Source organism: Rana temporaria, chromosome 2, assembly GCF_905171775.1.
Source record: "Rana temporaria chromosome 2, aRanTem1.1, whole genome shotgun sequence".
NCBI classification, from domain to species: domain Eukaryota; kingdom Metazoa; phylum Chordata; class Amphibia; order Anura; family Ranidae; genus Rana; species Rana temporaria.
This window is the reverse complement of record NC_053490.1, coordinates 443,492,280-443,514,067: the sequence shown is the minus strand read 5'-3', so window position 1 is coordinate 443,514,067 and position 21,788 is coordinate 443,492,280. Positions and strand designations below refer to the sequence as shown.

The window sequence follows — 21,788 nt, the reverse complement described above, 5'->3', positions numbered from 1 at the left end:
AGGCTAACAAAAAAGTTTGGGCTGGAATTGCACTTTAAAGTGTATGTAAAGCTTAAAAATTTACTTATTTTCTCCCTTATGGTCTGTTAACTATGCCATTAAAAGTGTTAAGTTATATTTGATAGGTGCAAACATTTCTGTTGATTCTGCCAGAAATCTTGTCACCTGATAACTCCCTGTGTTTTCTGCCTGTGCTGCAGTCTTATCAGTCACAATGTTATCAGCTAAGGACTTCAGAATGCCTCCACTCAATGCTATAGAGAATAGTAGTGGGGTGGGGGGGGGATATGTACTTACATTTAGTGCAAGTGGTGAGCTGGTGTACTCAAGCTGCAATAAATCCTTGGTTTGAGATCAAACAGCAACACTCCCCGGTCCCATTGTCATGTCTTCCCTGGCTACTCTCAGGACGATTGCCATCCCTCATTATGCACCAGATTATTGGAGCTACGGTGGTATCATACACTTTCTTCTTACCAGAGATTTTGCCACAGCCATCTCTTTTGATCCCTTTACTGACAGACTTAAAGTGTGTATCTCGGAATATAAATAAACACCTTGATTATCTCTTGGAAACAGACAAATTTTGACGTATGCACATTTTGACATCTCCTAGATGTCCATCGCTGTCAGCCATACAACACCTGTAGGTCCGTCCTATTGATATTTTGTCAGCGTACCATATCTGCTATTTCTTGAGGACACCATTGCTAGAACGGGTAGCTTGCATGAAACTACTCCGTTTGAAAACTTGCATGCATACATCTTATGTGCTTCATATTTTCTCATAGTTGTACAATCTTCTGGTGTCTCCCCTCCAGAATACATCCCACCTACATTCGTAAATGGGAACAAGATCTGCAAATCGCTTTTCTTTGGCACAAATTAAACGGGTTGTATTTTTTGCACATAAGTCATCCATTGCCAACAAATTTCAAGAGCAGAGATATAAGATTCTATCTCAGTGGTACAGGGTGCAAACCAAGCTACACAAAATCTTCCCATAAACATCCAACTTATGCTAGCATTGTAATCAGGAAGAGGGCTCTTTTTTTACATATTTTTTGTAGTCGTTAAAAGATTTGCCTATTCTGTGAACAAGGCAGTTAGAACTTAGACTTACTTCAATGGAGTTGGGCAATAAACCCATGGGTTACTTACCTCACGTTAAAAGTGTACAGTTAACTATTTAAACGTTCCCCTCTTGTTGGCCAAAGATAATGATATTGAAAACAGTGAGAGGAGAAATTTCTTAACAAGTGGAATCCTTGGACAATCTTCTCTTGTTCTGTTGCATATCAGGAGCCACTACATCCCTCTACTGTGGGAAAGACTCCAAATTGTTTTGGTCCACCCCATGACTCTGCAAAATTAGCTGGATGCTATTGATGGTTCCCTACTTTATGCTTTGGTTAGGCCTTTTCTGCCTTAGGCCTTCCCCACCAATGCATATTTTTCTCCCTCTCTGTCCCTTCTTTACCCCTTGTTAGTTTTTATTTTTCCCTGCAAGACAGTGGAGGAATTTCCCTTTACACCTTACTATCCATTATATTTTCCACATTTTATTAGATGTCTGTTATATTTTAGTTTAAGTGTATTTAGGTAAGAGGAATAAACACATTCCTCATTGCTTTTCTTCAAAGAAAATTATTAAAGAAGAGAAAAAAAATGGGCCAAAAGTATCCTATTAACTTTTCCATGTATTTACTTCACAGTCTGATTATCAAATAAAGGACTTGTAGGCAGCTCTTTGCTAAACTGGGAATTGTCACCATTAGATAAATTGAATCATTAAGGTTATAGGATGTGCCCTGAATTTGTGGCTTTTCTTTATGATAGCTGTGTACGCTTATGATGCAACACATTTATCTTGTCAGGAAAAGAGATTAAAAACAAAACTAGAAACTAGAAAGTGGAAATTGCACCAAAATGATTTATGACTTGTGTCCGAACTACAATTAAAAAAAATAATGTGGCTTCCCTTTTTTCTCTTAAGAAGTGACCAAATAACTAGAAGATAGCAAATAACTAGAAGATAGCAAGTAAATGAGCTAATATTCCACCTTTATCACCTAACAGTAGAGGGGTTTACGCATGGTTTTTATATCCCTCTACTAAACTTTGAAGGTACACAGTCAGATTGAGAGTGGGTTCAGAACATACTGTTTATGTGTCATATTAAAAGTGTTATTAAGCACACCTGATAGAGAGCTGGAGGACAGGTGACGGAGGCTGAAGATGGCAGAGAAGGGGTCTTCCGGCCTCGTGGCTATCATTGTATTTGGAAATGTGATTATAATGCTCTGTGGCCGGGCGCTGTTTGCCGAAACCATCTGGGCCACTACAGACCCATACTACATATACCCGGTGCTGGGGGTGACTGGTAAGGATGACGTGTTCGCGGGCGGTTGGATTGCAGTCTTCTGCGGTTTTGCCTTTTTTCTCCTGGGATTGTATGGAATAGTGGCGGCGGTGAAGGGCAGTCGCACCATGCTGATTGTATATCTGATATATTTGAATGTGCTTCCTGAATAACGTCTTTTACACATCGGGACTATATGATAAATTCCAATATAATCAAGCAGCAGATGTTTAGGTACTATGCAGATAATTCTACGAATCAGGGCCAGGAGATCACCATGTTCTGGAACAGAGTTATTCTGGAGAACAGTTACTGCGCTGTGGATGGGCCTGCCGACTGGATCAACTACGGCTCAACTTTCCGCAATATCTATAATGAGACTGCTGCACCCTGGCCGTTTTGGTGCTGTACAAGAGATGACAACTTTCAGATCAAAAATCTACCAGGCTCATACACGCCATCAACAGCTACACTTGGGGCATCTCCTGGTTTGGGTTTGCTATCCTAATGTGGACGATGCTGGTGATGTTTGCCGCCATGTACCACTACTTTAAGATGTGAGGCCTGAAATTTGGACACTGTATGGAGACCCAAGGAGGATTATCGCAGGCATCTTGAACCACTAACCCTCCTACAAATATTTAGGACTTTTTGCTCCTCTGTGATAAGCAGTACATATAATGTAAATAAAAAAATAAATACATTTTGGTGTCGCCCTGGACTCCCAAGCTATTCTTGGCTTGGCAGTTTTCTCATTTTGGAGGTTACCTGAAAATCAAAAAAATGCTCTTGGGTCACACTTTACATCTGCTTAAAGTAGGTATATTATCAACATGGCAGCCATTTTGTGTCCCTTGAAGAAGCCAATTTGATGGTATGTGGAAGGTGGGTCCTCTTGAACGTTCATCAAGTACTGTTGGCAAAGGTTGCCGTTCCACCATCATCAGAAAGTACGGATATAATATTTCATTGTCCACCGGTGATTTTATTGTATAGGCGGTTTATGTTCTGGTATAAATGTATTTTTCTATAAATTGGAAGCTGATTTAAATCACTGTCCCCACCCCGATTTAGGTTTCAATTGTTAAATATGGAATGCGTTAAGGAAAATGGGACCCCCCTCACCCCTTCCGAGCTGAGAATAAATTGTTTGATGAAGCTGAATTTTGTTTGACCAACACTTCTATTTTTTGTGTATGTTTTTGTTTATATAATAAAGTGTTCTTATAATGTAAAAAAAAAAGTGTTACTAAGGGTAAAAATTTTAAATTCAAATAATAAACATGTTATACTCACCTGTGCTGCGCAATGGTATGGCACAGAGCTGCCTCAAACCTCCTCTTTTGGGGTTCCCCACTCCTGATCATGGCTCATCCTCTTCGTATGCCCCCATAGAAAGTTGCTTGCTATGGGAGCACACAGTGTGTACTTTCTCCTGAGCTGTGTGCAGAACCCCCCTGATTCCACCCCACTACATTTGCACGAGTCCCTATGTGAAAAGGAAGAGAGGGTAGAAAGGATGCAGCTGTTCACAGTGCTTGATCTCTTATCCCTTATCGTCCCCTTCACACAGGAAAGGGGAGGACATAAAGATTTAAAATGCCTTTTACCTCAATGCATTAATAGCCGTGTTGCTCAGGCCTTGTGCCTCGGTCCTCCTGACCATCTAGTACAATATCCAAGTGTTTGTGCATAAACGCTGAAGCTTTGTCAGCTCGCTGTCTCTTTCCTACAGCTCCCTACTACTCTTTCTTTTGGGCTCTGCATTCTGTCTGTCCTGTTCCAGAAAGCACCATGCAGTAGTTCTGATTACCCCAAGAACCCAGCACACACCTGCACCATCAGCATTTCTGTTTTCTACAAAACCTGGTCCAGACTGCCATTTAACATTTTCTCCTACATTTTCACTGTGGCAGGGTCTTGCACTGCCACACTACATATTGTTGATTGTCTCTTGTTCTGTAAGATGTTTTGGTGCTTGAAACTTGATTGTAAAATGTTTTTAATGATGTATATTTATTACTGTATTTGGGATATCTTTTGCAACTAATAGGAGCCTATTCTAGAGCAGACATGCCAAACTGATGTATTATGGGCCACATGCTGCCCTCTCACTTCTGCTCTGTGTAGCCCTAGCTGTTCTGACTTCTTAAACTGATTTTCAAGCTAAATATACTTCAGGAAATGTGTTATGGCCTTTCTCTGAGATTGCACCTGCATACACATTTATATTCAATGCACTGGGGAGATCTTTATTTTGGGCTGGTGACAGAGGTGTATTTAGGTTTTGTGATGCCCTAGGCCTGACTAAACTTGTGCACCCCCTAATTTAAATATGACCCACCCCTTCCTGTTACGGCCACACCCTGTGTTATTTAAAGCGGGAGTTCACCCATTTATTTAATTGTTGCCCTTTTCCCCTTAGATTCCTGCTCGTTTGGTCTAGGGGAATCGGCTATTTGTTTTAAAATATGATCCGTACTTACCCGTTTTCGAGATGCATCTTCTTCCGTCGCTTCCAGGTATGGGTCTTCGGGAGCGGGCGTTCCTTCTTGATTGACAGTCTTCCGAGAGGCTTCCGACGGTCGCATCCATCGCGTCACTCGTAGCCGAAAGAAGCCGAACGTCGGTGCGGCTCTATACTGCGCACCGACATTCGGCTTCTTTCGGAAAATCGCGACGCGAAGGATGTGACCGTCGGAAGCCTCTCGGAAGACTGTCAATCAAGAAGGAACGCCCATTCCCGCAGCCCATACCCGGAAGCGACGGAGAAGATGCATCTCGTAAACGGGTAAGTACGGATCATATTTTGAAACCAATAGCCGATTCCCCTAGACAAAACGAGCATTAATCTAAGGGGAAAATGTGCTCTCTAACTGGGGGGGGGGGGGGGGGCAATGGATTCCCTTAATTTACTTAGACTTCCTCTTAATTCCTGGTTGCCCATAGAGCAGGAAGTGAAGGAAAATCTTCGCAATGGGACAGGGATGGTAAAAAATAAACTGAAAGGGGCTAAAAAAAAAAAGTGTTGCCATGTTGCCTTTAGTTCTACTTTAAGTAGATGGTGCAGCAGAAACATATAGCACAGTGAGGAAGGTTTGTGGTCCAGGATGATAGGACAGTCAAAATTGGAAGCGCCCCCCCCCCACAGTTGCGGAATGCCGGCCGCCCGCATACCAGAAGCAGCGCGGCTGCTTTATGGGGGCGCTAGACTAATTTGCTGCCCTAGGCCTGGGCCTTGTTGGCCTAGGCCAGGATACAGCTCTGGCTGGTGCTGTATGATGTTTAGCAGATACCACGCAAGAGCGTGTTTATAGGTAAATAAAATGAATGTGCTGGGAAAGTGGGGACAGAAAAGGGTAAGAGTACAAAAGACTATCCTCTACACTATTTTAAAAGCTTCCAGTACCAATATCTGAGTGACAGACAGCTTGAATAAAGAAGTGACCTAGCTATCAAGGAGAGAATTGTGAGTGGCTCCAGCAGGCAGCTAATTTTCAGCTGTGTCTGCAACCACTGAATTAAAATAAAAGGATAATGAACAAATCAAATGTATGATTGAGTTTTACAACAAAATTAAAGACTGGAACACAAAAGGATTTTATTTTTTTAAATGTTAGGAACTAACATTGTATCTCTGTTGGAGAATGGTAGGTACCACACTTATAGCACGCATTGTTGTTCGGCGAAGAATACAAATCTTAAAGGGGTGTCACGATGGCCTCCTAAATGCCTGAAAGCTGTTGCTTAGCCACCCTCTGAAAAGCAATTCACCATCACTCTTTAGAGCCCGCGGCAGTTTTCTCTTAGTTCCCCTGCAAAGTCCCACAAATACCTGTTGATACTGGCAGTAAAGTCCACCTAATGTAGCTTCCTGTGATGGTGTGGCACCTCTGATGCACTGCTTCTGAATTCAGAGCAGAGTTGCTGCACTCATGTAGACTGTGTCGGCTTGCACTCAGGGCCGCCATCAGGGGGATACAGCCGATACACATGTACCGGACCTGAGCATCTGGAGGGGCTCGGGGCCTGGCAACCAGGAAGTGTGCAGGAGTGAGGAGAGAAAGGAGACATAGTGCAGGAGAGAGATGCCATAGGTGAAGCACATTAGTAAGTTGGCAGGGCTGGGACTCGGGAGGTGGTATGAGGGAGGGACTTAACAGTCTTTCAGTTGCTCACTGGCTGAGAAGGCAGCAGGAGGCGGGCTGCTCTGCCTCCTGCCTCCTTAGCCAATAGTTACACAGGGTGCACTGTCCATCACTGAAGAGCCTTGTGCTTCCTGTGTTGGTGGGAGGGACAGAATTCCTCTAAAAAGAATACGTCAAAGATCGAGGAGAGTGTAAAAAAAAAGTGTTTCCTTGAAACTGCTAGAAGACATGTGCATGCAAGGAGAATAAGGAAATGGGACTGGAGAAGGAGATGGGACTGGAGGAGGAGGAGAAGGACATGGGATCGGGGGAGATGGGACTGAAAGAAGAGGACATGGGATGGGACTCAGTGGGACTGCCAATGGTCAGGTCTGGGGATGGGGAGGGGAGCCCAGGCCTAAAACTGTGTAAGGGGCCCCACAATTTCTGATGGCGGCCCTGCTTTCACTACAGTGATATGGGAAGATGTTGCAGGTGGCAGGGCTATCAGCATTGTCACTACTGATTACCAAGCCTGTAGCTCATCAGTCAGCACCTGGCTGCTAGTGTTGCCTCCAGCTTTCTGTATTGACAGTGCTGCCTCTGTTGCTGAAACGCTCCAACTGTCATTGGTAATGCCTGGGAGGGGAAGCAACGCAAGGGAGAACACAAACAAAGTAAGATTGGTGCAATCAGGAAAGGTGAAAGTATTATTTTTTTTTTGGGACAGAAAGCCAGGAAAAACAATGGGTTGTGCCCAGGATGGGAGGCAGATTTGTCCCAGGTTCATGCAGTATACAAATTGTTTTCCCTTTTGTGCTGCGCAGTAAGCTTGCTTGGCTCACTAAGGGATTAACAAGCTCAGCTAAAACAAAAACAGGTCTAGTACTCTGGGCTCTATAAACTTCTTAGGCTGCTTAGGGGGGATGCTGCACTCTGGAACCAGATTTGTGTGCAGCACAGACTGGGGAGCAACCATTGGCTTGTATGGTGAGATTAGGTCTGTGTGACAGATTAGGTCTGTGTCAGGCCCTGTACACACGTCCAAGAAACTTGACGGGCAAAACACATCGTTTTGCTCGTCGAGTTCCTTGTAAAGCCGCCGAGGATCTCGGCGAGCCAAATTTTCCCATTGCCCAACGAGGAAATAGAGAACATGCTCTCTATTTGGCTCGACGAGTTCCTCGACGGGTTTCCCGGCGAAAAGTGTACACACGACCGGTTTTCTCAGCAGAATACGTCTCCCATCGAGTTTCTTGCTGAATTCTGCCGAGAAAACCAGTCGTGTGTACGGGGCCTTAAAGTCAAGTGTTTGGGCAGCAGTAGACAGTTCCAGGACAAGTAGTTAGGTTACTGTGTTTGTAGTTAAATGCCCAATGTGGCAAGGGTTTATTTTCTGTTTTGATACCCTTTCACACTGGGGCCACCCACGCATTAACGGTAAAGCGCCGCTCGTTTTATCTGCGCTTTTCCAAAGAAAGGGTTAAAAAAAAACATTGTGTTGCGGGCTTCTGAAGTGCTTTTCAGGCACTGCAGAAATGCTGCTCATTCATTGCAAACCGCCCCAAGGATGCTGCTTGCAGGACCTTTTCTAACGTCCCGCAAGCACATCGCCCCAGTGTGAAAGCAGTTATGCTTTCACACTCAGGCGGCAAGGGAGGCAGTTTTCAGGCACTTTAGAGGGGCTATTTCTAGTGCTAAAATGCCTGAAAACTACCTCAGTGTGAAAGGGGTCTTAGTGAACACAGATTTTGTATATAAAACAAACTTGTGTTTCACCAAGATCTTGCTGTCTTGCTGTGCCTTTTTCATCATGCTGTGACTCATCCAGCAAGTCACATAAAACCCACTACTGAGCTAATTTCTTACATTTATGAGGCTTGTGCATCACATAGTAACTGGATTTTGTATTTTTAGTTGTACTTTATAATGGCAAAACCATAACCTGGGTACTATGGCGCCATTTTAATTCTGGTAACAAGGCACTTAGTTTATTTATGAAATGGCATATTGCTGCCTGTGCAGTAGAATAGAGATTCCATTTTAATAAAACAGGCCTAACATCTGCTCCTGCAAATTTTTCTCCTATAATGAAGCTCCAACAGAAGAATTGATAATATTTCGTTTACCTTCATATCCTTTTGATATTTGCTCCACACTTCTTTGGTGAGGCCACTTGAAGCATCGGTTGGTTTGTCTGGTGGAATAATGGAGTGATGTACAAGGGCAGAGAGATGAGTTCGAACTGTGGACAGGTGACGACAATAGGCAAGCCCTAAAAAGAAGGACAACATGCTAAATAAGACTATGACCTACAGGAAAATCAGTAGTTATGTTACAGCTACAGAAATTCAGTACACTGCATGGATTTTCGGTCAACCTGTTGTAAATATCCACTATTCCAGTTAAATCCATAAATGCTCCCTCCCCCATGCTCCCACCTCCATGCTCCCAACTTTTAAAACGTGACAGCGAGAAGATAATTCCCCACCTGCTTTCACACTGAGGGGGGAACAGGGGAACTGGTGGTGGGGGCTGGAACATGTTACATGTTCCACCCTATATACAGGTGGAACGTGTAATAGAAAGGTAAGCTTAACCATTAAATCTATATAAACCATCTCAATACTGGTAAAACTGATAGGGCCGGATTCACATACATCGGCGCATATTTCTGCCAGCGTAGCGCATCTCATATGCGCTACGCCGACGTAACACAGAGAGGCAAGCACAGTATTCACAAAGCACTTGCTCCCAACGTTGCGCCGGCGTAACGTAAAATCCTAGTCGTAAGCCGGCCTAATTCAAAGTAGGTGGAAGTGGGCGTGATCCATTTAAATGAAGCGTGACCCCATGCAAATGATGGGCCGAACGAACGGCGCATACGCCGTCCCGTGGATGTATCCCAGTGCCCATTCTCAGAATCACGTTGAATATACTCCCTAAGAAACGACAGGATCAATGCCTACGACGTGAACGTAACCTACGCCCAGCCCTATTCACGTACTACTACGTAAACGACGTAAAATACGACGGCTGTTACCTGGTCCATACCTTTGCATGAGTTGCGCCTCATAGATGGGGAATAACTATACGCCGGACGTAAGCCTTATGCAAACCGCGTATATTATGCGCTGGGCGCACGTACGTTCGTGAATCGCCATATCTCCCTCATTTGCATATTTCCAATGAGGCGGCCAAGATACGCCGGCGTAGGAAAGTTACGTCGGTCGGAGGAAGCCTATTTTCAGGCGTAACTAGTTCTATGGGCACGGCACATAGATACGACGGCGCACATTTACACTTACGCGGCGTATCTGTAGATACGTTGACGTAAGTGCTAGGTGAATCCGGGCCTATGTTTCCTTTTACTTCTTTTATTCTATGTATTCCGCAGGTATTACCATAGCACAATAATATCTGAGACCTAAACATTTTAGGAAATGTCCTTGTGCCTTCATACAGCAACCAACCGCCTTTCCATAACCATACACATGTTTCAGAAAAGCCACAATCATATGGCTGCAAAAAAGATTCATTTTCATGATCATACTGAGTGGAAGTTTCTTTTGCTAAACAAACTGCTTGGCTTTTTTTTGGTACTGCAACATTTTTAATCAGGTGATATATTGGTAACAGATCCACTTAATTTTAGAGAATCAATATCTTTACTTACAACCATAGAATGCTCGGGAAACAATCTGTCTCTTCATATTTTCACATAACAGTTTGAGTGATGTCCTGTAGATAAACAAATAATTTACTGACACATGTAAAATAAGTGGCACACAATAATTGTATTTTCCATTACAATATTATTGTTGGTGGTACATTTTTTTTTATATATTAATGTTCAAAAATACAACTTTTTATATGACATGGAACAGTATTACCAACATTGGGGGGTGATGTATGAAAAAGTGGAGAATAGTGGTTCTCCACAGAGGACCTGCTTAGAAAAATGTAAATTGGAATGTGCCTGGTTTAACACTTGCATGACCAACAGTCACTGACTCTTAGATGCCCATTCAAATATTTAATACCTGGCCAATCAGCATGCCTGGCGAGCATGCTGGGGGAGCTATTAAGTATCTGAGTCACTTCCTTCTCTTTCTCTTTCCTTCCAGGGACTTTACCCGTGAGGATATCTGTTTGATCCACTTATCTAGGTCTCGTGCCTTAGGGCCTAGGGGTATGGAGTGGTGAGGGATCTCCTGTCATGGGAGGTGTTCCTTAAGCTGCTGGCTGAGATGAAGTGCTACTGGCTGTTGGGGGAAGCAAAGCTGCGGTTGTCCTACCACAGGGATGGTGAGTGACCGACCAAGCTGGGAAGCACCTTATGAACCTTCCCACTGCTGTCCTGCCTTGTATTCTAAGACTGAGAATACACAGGAACCTCAGTTGATAAGGAGCCACGTTTACAAGTGGTATTCCATCTGGCAGACTTTTTTTTACAGAAGGATTGATATTAGTGAGAAGACCATGTATGAGACCTGCGTTCTCTCCACCCTCCTTACCATTCTTCATGCATGTTTATTATAAAAACATCTAAAATGTATTAAAAGTGACTGGCGCCCTTAATTAATCCACCACCACCCGGGAAAAGCGACGTTCACCCTGAGAAGGAATGTGCCTGGGACATTTATCACCAAGTAAGTGGGTCTGGGACATTCACATGTACCTATTGGCCATCAGTAGAGCCAAATGTGCCAGGTCTGGTTACCGATAGCGTTACACATATTTGTTTTGATACTGGAATTGTATCCAACAATTACAGTATTAAACAGAATCACATTATCACCTTCAGGTTACAGTGGCATCCAGAGCCAAAAGACTTATTTTTTAATTACTCCTCCATAATGCATGTGAACATTATGCTATAGCTGATATAGAGATAGTGATCACTTGATTGCAAACCACTTTGGTTTCTGTTCATTAGAAGGCACCTGAGCTGTCAGCTACAACCAAGGTGGAGAGCTAGCAGCTGCACAAAGTGCTGGTGACTAAATATCAAAGGGGAATGTTTATTAACTTATCATAAACTCAGAGAAAGTGCTGAGGCATTGTGGGTCAGAAGGTATGAAGGGTCTTAAATTCTTTTGCCATTCCCCCATTTTTGTATGTTATTCAAGGAGACCACCGTTCCTTTTATCTGGAACTGGCTTTAGGAACAAGAATACTGTATTCAGAGCTATTACGAAGCTGATCCTCTCTGTCACCATGTGACTAAGCACTATGCACCAGCGCTGTTTTATGCTCTTCCATACACAGAAGTACTGGGTATTTCCTTGGAACAGTGGAGGAATTAAGGAAAGGTGAGCATATACTGCTGGGGTGGTGGCGATAAAGTGAACCTGCTGCTTTTGCCTGCATGAGCAAAACATAAATGTTCTTTAAATTTCTTGATTAAAGCAAAGTCTTTCAGTTCCTAAAAACACATTTAGAGGTTGCTAAGAATATAACGCACTGACACACAGGCTGAGACTCACCTGTCATGGGTGCAGCTGCAGCAGCTGGGAATATCATATGGAGAGCTTCCTGTGGAGCAGGATAGACAAGACGATCCCTGACTGCAAGGTTCATTATGTTGCCAGGGCATGAGATTAGCACCAAAGCCTTGCATTTCTATCACGTCGCCAGAGTCTGGAGAGACATATCAATCAGACATTGGACACAATGGATATATCCAATATGCACTGAGTTTACAAACAATCAGGGTTATTGAACACACACCTACATGCACTCATGATGCATCATCTGTCAACAGGATTTCCATGCTCCGCTTTGTAGTACATCAGCTTAGTATCTTTATGTAGAGTTTTTTAAAATGACAATGTATTGGGCAAAGCTTTCTAATAAACGTTTCAAGATTATATAATCTGGTTAGTAGGATTAGGTATAGGTGACATGGAACTTATGCGTTTATTTATCTTGAGTGAAAGAGTGACATAATAAGACAGAATAGGCCATTATTTTGAGCAGGCTCAATAGATCCTATGTTTTATTACTATTTTCGGTTAATCATCTTATGTTCTAGCAATGAATTATTAGGCCATTGTGCACAAAATTGATATTGCAATCTTCAGGCAGATGCTGCTATATTGAATTACAGTGGAACCTCGGATTGCGAGTAACGTGGTCAACGAGCGTTTCGCAATACGGCGCCGTTTGGAAATGCACGGAAAAAAAAAGGACAGCTTGGCTGACCTTGGCATACCTCGAAAAGGTTCAAGAACCGAGTCTTTCCGAGGTTTGCCGAAGTCAGCCGAACTGTCCTCGGGCCTTTCCGGCTGTACTTTGCATTACGAGCATTCTCCTGGAACGAATTATGCTTGTAATCCAAGGTTCTACTGTACCAACAACTTTTCTTTCTTAAGTAGGCCATAGACGATGCAAATCTCCTTCCTGCAACCACAAGTTCCAGGACAGAAATTTGCATGATACCTCCATCAACACAGACAACGCTGACAGGGGAATCCCTCCTGCCGAGCAATTGTCTGCTCCCAGCAGGGGGGAGAGCGTTGTCCCCACCAGGAGAAGACAGTAAATATTGATAGCAGCTATAGCAGTCACTAGCAAGAATAGCCATCTAATATAGACTAACTTTGCCAACTAATTGTATCAGCACAGTGCACATCCTTAAAGCAGAACTCCAGCCAAATCACTAAATACACAGTTAAAAATACATTTTTAATTGCTGTCTTACAGGATACAGAATATGTACTTCTCTCCGGCCTTGTTTGTGTTTCACACACCAATGACCAATCTATACAGCCAGTCAGAAGACACCAATCTGTCAGCTCTTCAACTTTTATTCTATCACCTCCCACCTCCAGCCTGCTCACAGGATAATGAATAAACATAACTACCTTAATATATCTTTTCATGTGACAACCCTGAAGAAATTATACTTTTCTGCAATGTAAAGTAGTGAATGTACAGCTTGTATAACAGTATAAATTTACTATCCCCTCAAAATAAATCAACACACAGCTATTAATATCTAAATCGCTGGCAACAAAAGTGAGTACACCCCTAAGTAAAAATGTCCAAACTGGGCTCAAAGTGTCAATATTTTGAGTGGCCACCATTATTTCCCAGCACTGCTCTAACCCTCTTCGACATGGAGTTCACCAGAGCTTCATAGGTTGCCACTGGAGTCCTCTTCAAATCCTCCATGACGACATCAAAGAGCTGGCGCATGTTAGAGACCTTGTGCTCCCCCACCTTCTGTTTGAGGATGCCCCACATATGCTCAATAGGGTTTAGGTCTGGAGACATGCTTGGCCAGTCCATCACCTTTACCCTCAGATTCTTTAGTAAGGCAGTGGTCATCTTGGAGGTGTGATTGGGGTTATTATGTTGGAATACTGCCCTGCGGCCCAGTCTCTGAAGGGAGGGGATCATGCTCTGCTTCAGTATTTCACAGTACATGTTGGCATTCATGATTACTTCAATGAACTGTAGCTCCCCAGCACTTATGCAGCCCCAGACCATGACACTCCCACCACCATGATTCTGTAGGCAAGACACACTTGTCTTTGTACTCCTCACCTGGTTGCTGCCACACACACTTGACACCATCTGAACCAAATAGGTTTATCTTGGTCTCATCAGACCATAGGACATGGTTCCAGTAATCCATGTCCTTAGTTCTTAGTCTGCTTGTTTTCAGCAAACTGTTTGTGGGCTTTCTTGTGCATCATCTTTAGAAGAGGCTTCCTTCTGGGACGACAGCTATGCAGACCAATTTGATGCAGTGTGCAGTGTATGGTCTGACATGCTGACCCCCCCACCCCCACCCCTTCAACCTCTGCAGCAACGCTGGCAGCACTCTTTCATCGATTTTCCAAAGACAATCTCTAGATATAACACTGAGCACATGCACGTGCAAACTTCTTTGGTCGACCATGGCGAGGCCTGTTCTGAGTAGAACCTGTCCTGTTAAACCGCTATATGGTCTTGGCCACCGTGCTGCAGCTCAATTTCAGGGTCCTGGAAATCTTCTTATAGCCTAGGCCAGTGGTCTCCAAACTGCGGATGCGGCCCTTTGCTTGCCTTTATCTGGCCCCTGAGGCACTATCCCTCCCACTGATACGAGACACTATTCTGCCATCTGACACCAACAATGGAGCACCATTTCTCCCACTGACACAACTAATAGAGCACTATTCCTGCCTATGATACCAGCAATGGGACACCATTCCTCCCCCTAATACCAGATGTTTACTAACAATGATGGCAGGAAAATTTCCACTCCCGCTGGCCAAGGTCTGGCCCTCCAAGAGTCTGAAGCACAATAAACTGGCCCTTTGTTTAGAATGTTTGGAGACCCCTGGCCTAGGCCATCTTTATGTAGATTTTTCAGATCCTCAGAGAGTTCTTTGCCATGAGGTGCAATGTTGAATTTACAGTGACCAGTATGAGAGAGTGAGAGTAATAACACCAGATTTAACACACCTGGTCCCTATTCACACCTGAGACCTTGTAACACTAACGAGGCACATGACACCTGGGGGGGGGGGGGCTAATTGGCTCAATTTGGACATATTTACTTAGGGGTGTACTCACTTTTGTTGCCAATGGTAATAGTGTGTTGAGTTAGTTTGAGGGGACAGCAAATTTACACTGTTATGCAAGCTGTACAATCACTACTTTACATTGTAGCAAACGGTCCTTTCTTCAGTGTAGTCACATGAAAAGATATAATAAAATATTTACAACAATGTGAGGGGTGTACATACTTTTGTGAGATACTGTATGTGAATCACAGATATTGATATTCAGAATTAAATTTTTATTTTGCAAATAAAATAAATCAATAGGCAGATATTTATTTTACTGTGTATTTAGCAATTTTAGGTACTCCAGACAAACCTCTAATGACAACGTTGAAATACATATATTCTGAGTTACTTGACAAAAAATATACAGCTCTGTTAAGCTGTTTTTGTATTTGTTTTACGCTTCTCAGTCATATTGGACAGCCAGAAAGATCACACTTCTTGGGTTAGCATTACTGCTTCTTCCCTTATTAGCATTTTGCTCACTAGACTGAGGTGATGATGCTGGTTTGTCCAGTGAAGAAAAGTCATTGTTTGCATCTATACATAATAAATAAGAGTTTATTTAATAAAAGTCAACTGGTCCAGTGTACAGCAGAAAGTGGAAGAATTTAAGCTTGCAAAGCCTTACTTAGTTATAACTCAATCCATTGAAGAAGTCTGAGGCGTAGAGGTGACACAGAAAGCTCAATTGCTAAACCAGGAAGTGTGTTGCCTGTCTGACTGTACAGTATGGAAGAATTGTGTAAAACACAAGACTGGCTAAACAGAATTACCTTTGGCAGGCAAAACAGTACACATAATTCTTTTTAATATCTGCCTGAAGTTAAGATTACTCTGCAAAAATTAACATATTTGAAAATGTTCAGGCCTTTCAGCTCCCCCCATGACATGAATTAAGTTACCAAATGCATGCGCGAGGTCAATGCTTAAAACTTCCAAGCACAATGAGCAAAGTACACAAAAAAAGAGTTAGGCAATTAATTTCTTCTGGGCAGCAAGCCATGGTAAGATGTTCACATCGTAAGCCTTACCACAAAGAAAGGGATTTAAAAAAAAGCCCAATTAATTCAGCACAGGTGTATAAGGAACATGACAAGGAACATAAAGGGCAGGGGTCTCAAACTGGCAGCCCTTCAGCTCTTGTGAAACTATAAGTCCCATCATGCCTCTGTCTGTGGGAGTCATGCTTGTAACTGTCAGCCTTGCAATGCCTCATGGGACTTGTAGTTTCTCAACAGCTGGAGGGGCCGCCAGTTTGAGACCCCTAATATAGGGAATACTGATTCATGCATCAAATGTCAGGTGCAATGGGGGGATTTACTAAACAGGCACCAGCCGTGGCAGCAAAAGCAATACATAAAAAGAGATTAAAATCACCCATTCCCCATTTTTGTTTTTCAATTTCAGCCTACTAACATATTGCCATTATTTGTATATAAATATTAATTTGAACAATTTACATCTCAATCCTAGGCAATGTAAATGGTTTACATTACCTATAGACAGGTATATAATTAATTACTTATTGATTTTGATCAGTGGGAAAGGGGTTAGGTAAAAGCAGTAAAAAAAAAAAAAAATTGCAGCTAAGTACACGCATGCTAAAACGTATAAAAAAAAATTGCTAAGGAAAGCCAAGGTTAATGAAAAAATGCTCTTCACCTTAATTCTTCAGGGAGGGAGCTGGATGGCCAAAACCATACTGCATCTTATATTATGATACAAGATTACAAATGAATTGTATAAAAGAACAAGAGGCCCCCACCACCATGTGCCACAATTGTTTGGATTAAGGTAATACCAATAATTGAAAGGGCCCAAGGAAAAAGTATACCAAAAAATGAAAAGTAACCAAGTGTAAAAAAAATATAAAATTTATAAATAAAAGTTTACAAAATGTAAAATCAGAACCCCACAGAACCTAAAGATCCAGATGAAAGGTACCGCAGTCGTTGAAGAATTATAAGTGAACAGCATCCTCATTATTTTGTTCCATTCATCATTTGTTTGGGAAGCTGCAAAATTGGCCACATGCAAAGGTCGAGCATGTTGCAAACACCAGCAGACAAGGGAAAGCAAACCCTGTAACAACAGTGATGTCATTATCGTCAGGCAAGGATACAGCGTATGCATACAAGTGTCTTCATTACGAGCATTTCATCAGTGAAATAATGCAAGCATAAGCCTTCTATGCTGCAATTTTATCATCTATAGATGAATTTCATGAGGTGGCATAATAAAGTGTAAAAGGGCAAAGCCAAGATGTTTGGTTTAGGCTGCCTGCTGAATACATTACCCCAACTTATTAAATACCGTTTATGATATATTTGCTATTCATGCTAAAGAGATGCCCTTTAACCTGTACAATACAATTAAACATTGACGTTTTCCCAAAGGCTAATTTCACCTAAAACTACCAATGTGGCTGGGTTTAAGTGTATTTATAGCTATAACTTGCACAAATCCATCCAAAGATCTTGTGTGGAGTTTGAGTTATTACAAAATAGAAATGGTTCTACAGAAATCTATTTTCACTGTATTAAAATGATCTAAGATTTCTTTTTAAATAATCTTGCCAAATAAATGTAAAGCAAATGGTCACTTTTGTCAAGATTGTAATTGTACATTTCTCCTTTTTCCATTCTTCCTTTTTGAACACAGCAAGGGAGGGTTATAGCCCCTATCAGTTTGTTTTGTGCCAACTGTGAACCCCATTGGTGAGATTTCCCTTTACTTCCTGGTACTTCTTTCCATATATACATGCCCTTTGGTCTTGGCAGATCTGGACCTCTTGACGTGAATTGGATACCTTGGGAGGAACTTTGTGACCATCGGCAGGTTCTAGAGGCTTGATTGCTCATGTTACCCTGTAGAGGTTTTTCTGTACGCCCATTTGGCCATTCTAGAAATATATGGTCCACGGCAATCTGGTAAGCGTCCCAATTAATAGGGTGATTGGTGTCTCTGGAGCATTTTTTTTGCGGGTGGAACCCCTCTGAAGGATTTTCCCGCTTTGACTTTTCTATATGTACATCACGTGGACTGACTTTCTATACATTTTTTAGAACTGTACTTTTATTTTTATTTTCACATATATTTTCATTACATTTGATTGTTATTATTGTGCATTTTCACGGATATTGATTTTCACTATATTATCCAACTAATATTTTTTGAATTGGGTAATTTTGCTTTGATATTTAAATTTTTCAATTATTCTCACGCTTTTTTAATATTGAGTAGCGCAGTTTTTTGTTTGCTCACTTTAGGTTTACTATGTTTATATCACATGGTTAGTTGCTGCTGTCACCCACTATAATTTTCTTTATTTTCTTAATTTTTGGGCTTTAGCGCGGTGTAACATTTTTTATTATCTATAGATGTGCCTGCAGAGGCAGCTTTTTGGTGAACTAACCCTCTAAAGCTGAAATCCAGGTATTACTATTTTTGAATAGTTACGTTGGTCCAGCTTGGACCAATGTAACTATGCATGTTCTACACTTGGCTATCTCTATGGAAGCTGGAAATCATATTAGTAGGCACTGCTACTACACTGATCGTCATTGACTTAAGGCCAAGTATCAAGCGCCTGCATTGCTCACTGCACTCACTCAGCATGGGCTTTATTCAGAAAATACTTTTCATTGGATGACGTGGAGAGGCAGGACAGTGACATGATAATCTCAACCCTGTCCAATCAGAGAAGGCTTTACATTAATTCAGAAAATACACAGCATTCTCTGAATGGTTCCCTGCCAAGCAGCTGACCTCCTTTGTTCACTAAGCAGCAAGGCAGATATTTTGCATGAGACCCAGAAGCCAATGGCAATCACTGTAGTAGCAGTTCCTACTATAGTGATTTCCAGCTTCTACAAAAACTGGCAAGGTATGGTAAATGCATAATTACATGTTTTCAAGCTGGAACAATGCAACTATGCAAAAATAGCCATAGCTGGAATTCAGCTTTATTACATGAGGATCTGTGTCCCAAAAAATAGCCTACATAATTACAGAGTCTTGTTAATGTCCCTTGTAAGAGAGATTTCCTATCATTTTCAGTCCTCACGTGAAGTAGAGAAAGATCTGCTCAATAGGGCAAAGACAGCAAAAAAACCTGACAAAAGCTCAAAACCGTTAAAAGAATCAAAATGAAAAGTTTTGGCTGGATGACATTGACCCACACATAATGGTAAAACTAAAACTGAAAGTGTAATGCATGAACTATTCTAGGAGTTCAGCATATATGTGTTTTTGAAGTTTAATAAGATGGTCTAGAAAATAAATGGTGATCCACCAAGAGGTGGCCACAAACCACAAGTCTCGTTATGTAGGGTCATTAGTAATGTGCAGCTATGGGAATTGTGGAGCATGGAGGGATGGAGAAGGTAACTGCAGTTTTTTTAAAGACCTCTGCTTAACTATGTCACCGCCAGAAAAGTCACATAGGTCAAGCAAGACTTACTAATTATGCTGATTTGTCTGCCAAAGCAATACCCATAGTGTACTGTAAATGGCTGTATAGTTTCCCACTACGGTCAATGCTTTTTAAATTGCATGATGCAAACATATGTGGGTCAGACATTATCTAATTAAAACATTTTTCTTCATTTACTTTCCAGATGGTTGTAATAAAGACTGCCGAGCAATGCATATATTTCCGTGGTATGAATGGATATGCCTCATCCATGTCTTTATTAAGACAGGAAACCCATCACACCTATACTTTTATTCACTAATGCTATATAATGGACACAAGAAAATAAGAAAAGCTGTTGTTCGGGCCATAAGCAGTATAGAAGGAATGTTTATCCCTAGTCAGCTCTCCCAGGAGTGGTGGCCGAAGGTTGGCTCTATGTTTAACTAGTAACTGGGTATGCAAAGAGGAAAGCATGAAAAGCGGAATGTATAAAGTCCAGATTCAATATTATTCAGTCTCTTATATCATAAATACTCAATGTATTTCAGGGGTTCAAAGTGCCCCCCTCATAAGGGCTTAGTACTGTTGAGCAAAGTGTGTACTGGACGGAAAGAAGTGGAGTGATCCTTTAGGGTAATTAGTAGGATTGCTCCAGATGTTGAACAAACCCTAGCATATTCACAGCAGAGAGTCTGGATAAGGTGTTGCCATGTATTTGGCCAGTGTCTAGGGCAGCATAGTTAGGGGGCTGGACCAAGCCTCAATAATGAATAATAAAGTTACAAAAACTGAAATATTTTTTATTTATTTTTTTACCTCTATCCACCTCTGAAAATGTGTGGCTAAATTCAGCAAGAGATCTGCAGAGGCATGGGGGTTTAAAGGGGTTGTAAAGGTACAATTTTTGTTTCTCCTAAATCGCTTCCTTTACCTTAGTGCAGTCCTCCTTCACTTACCTCATCCTTCCATTTTGCTTTTAAATGTCCTTATTTCTTCTGAGAAATCCTCACTTCCTGTTCTTCTGTCTAACTCCACACAGTATTGCAAGGCTCTCTCCCTGGTGTGGAGTGTCATGCTTGCCCCCTCCCTTGGACTACAGGAGAGTCAGGTCGATCTCTACGTTGCAGATAGAGAAAGGAGCTGTGTGTTAGTGAGCGTCCTGACTCTCCTGTAGTCCAGGGGAGAGGGCAAGCACGACACTCCACACCAGGGAGAAAGCCTTGCATTACTGTGTGGAGTTACAAACAGAAGAACAGGAAGTGAGGATTTCTCAGAAGAAATAAGGACATTTAAAAGCAAAATGGAAGCATGAGGTAAGTGAAGGAGTACTGCACTAAGGTAAAGGAAGCTATTTAGGGGAAAAAAATTACCTTTACAACCCCTTTAAGGTATGCTGAGAGAAGTCAAACGGTGCTTTGTAATCCAGGGTACATTTGCTTATCCTTCCCTGTTTCCTAATTGTTGGTCTGTACAGTTAAAATGTTGTTGGAAATATAAAGTAGACCCAATGCCCCTTATTAATGCATTCTAGCAGTAGTTTTCTTTAAAAAAAAAACAAAAAAACACACAAGACAAGCGGAAGAGCTGTCATCATTCAGGTGTGCCAAGTCTAAATATGACCCTGTCCTTAAAGAGCCTCTGCTGCTATTTTTTAAATCCTGAAACAAGTGCCTACCTACAAAGCGGGCAATGAAATAACTACCTGTCCTGCTACCTGTGACATCAAACTATCCTGTATTGAACAGAGAAACTTGGTCAACGTTCTTCTGCTTTCAACATTTCCAGGAATGTTGGATGCTGATGTCCCCTGCTGCATTCTGAGGTTTCTTCCGCTGGCTCTTACTTTTCTACTGTATAAAGGCTTGTGTATAGAATCACAGCACACATCAGACATCAGCACTCACTGAAATTAGCTGGATACTGGAGATCTTACCCAAGCTCTCTCCACCTCAGCAGGCAGAAGGACAGGTAAATATTAACTCCTAAACCAAACTAACCCTAAGGTTTCCAAAATGGCAACAGAGTGGCTTAATATGAAGAAGACTCAAAATAACAATGTGCAGTCAAAATTCATACCATGCCCTCCCATGATATAATCTTTCTTTGGGATAGAAGGGAGATAATAATTTGAATAACAAACACAAGTATCTGCTGTCAGTATGGTGCTGTGTACTAGTTATTACTGTAACCTCTTAATATTAAGTATTAGCAGAGCAGACTAAACCAATAAAGCTGTGCGATGCTGAATTATTCTCTGTGCCTGATAATGCCACCACCGTTGTAATGATTTGTCAAATAGGAAACATCGCCTTCTT

At 41.9% G+C, this 21,788-nt stretch overlaps 1 protein-coding gene and 1 pseudogene across 2 annotated transcripts in view; one reads left to right on the top strand and one right to left on the bottom strand.

The window, feature by feature from the left end:
• Positions 1-21,788, bottom strand: part of SGSM2 (small G protein signaling modulator 2) — a 436,818-nt gene that overhangs the window by 28,415 nt on the left and 386,615 nt on the right. For both annotated transcript variants that reach the window (XM_040338437.1, XM_040338439.1), the window contains 3 exons: positions 11,979-12,132; positions 10,166-10,230; positions 8,619-8,764 (listed from right to left, as the gene is read on the bottom strand). In XM_040338437.1, the coding sequence (XP_040194371.1) occupies positions 8,619-8,764; positions 10,166-10,230; positions 11,979-12,132 (365 nt within the window). The remainder of the gene's footprint in view (positions 1-8,618; positions 8,765-10,165; positions 10,231-11,978; positions 12,133-21,788) is intronic.
• LOC120927635 lies at positions 2,208-3,052 on the top strand (annotated as a pseudogene).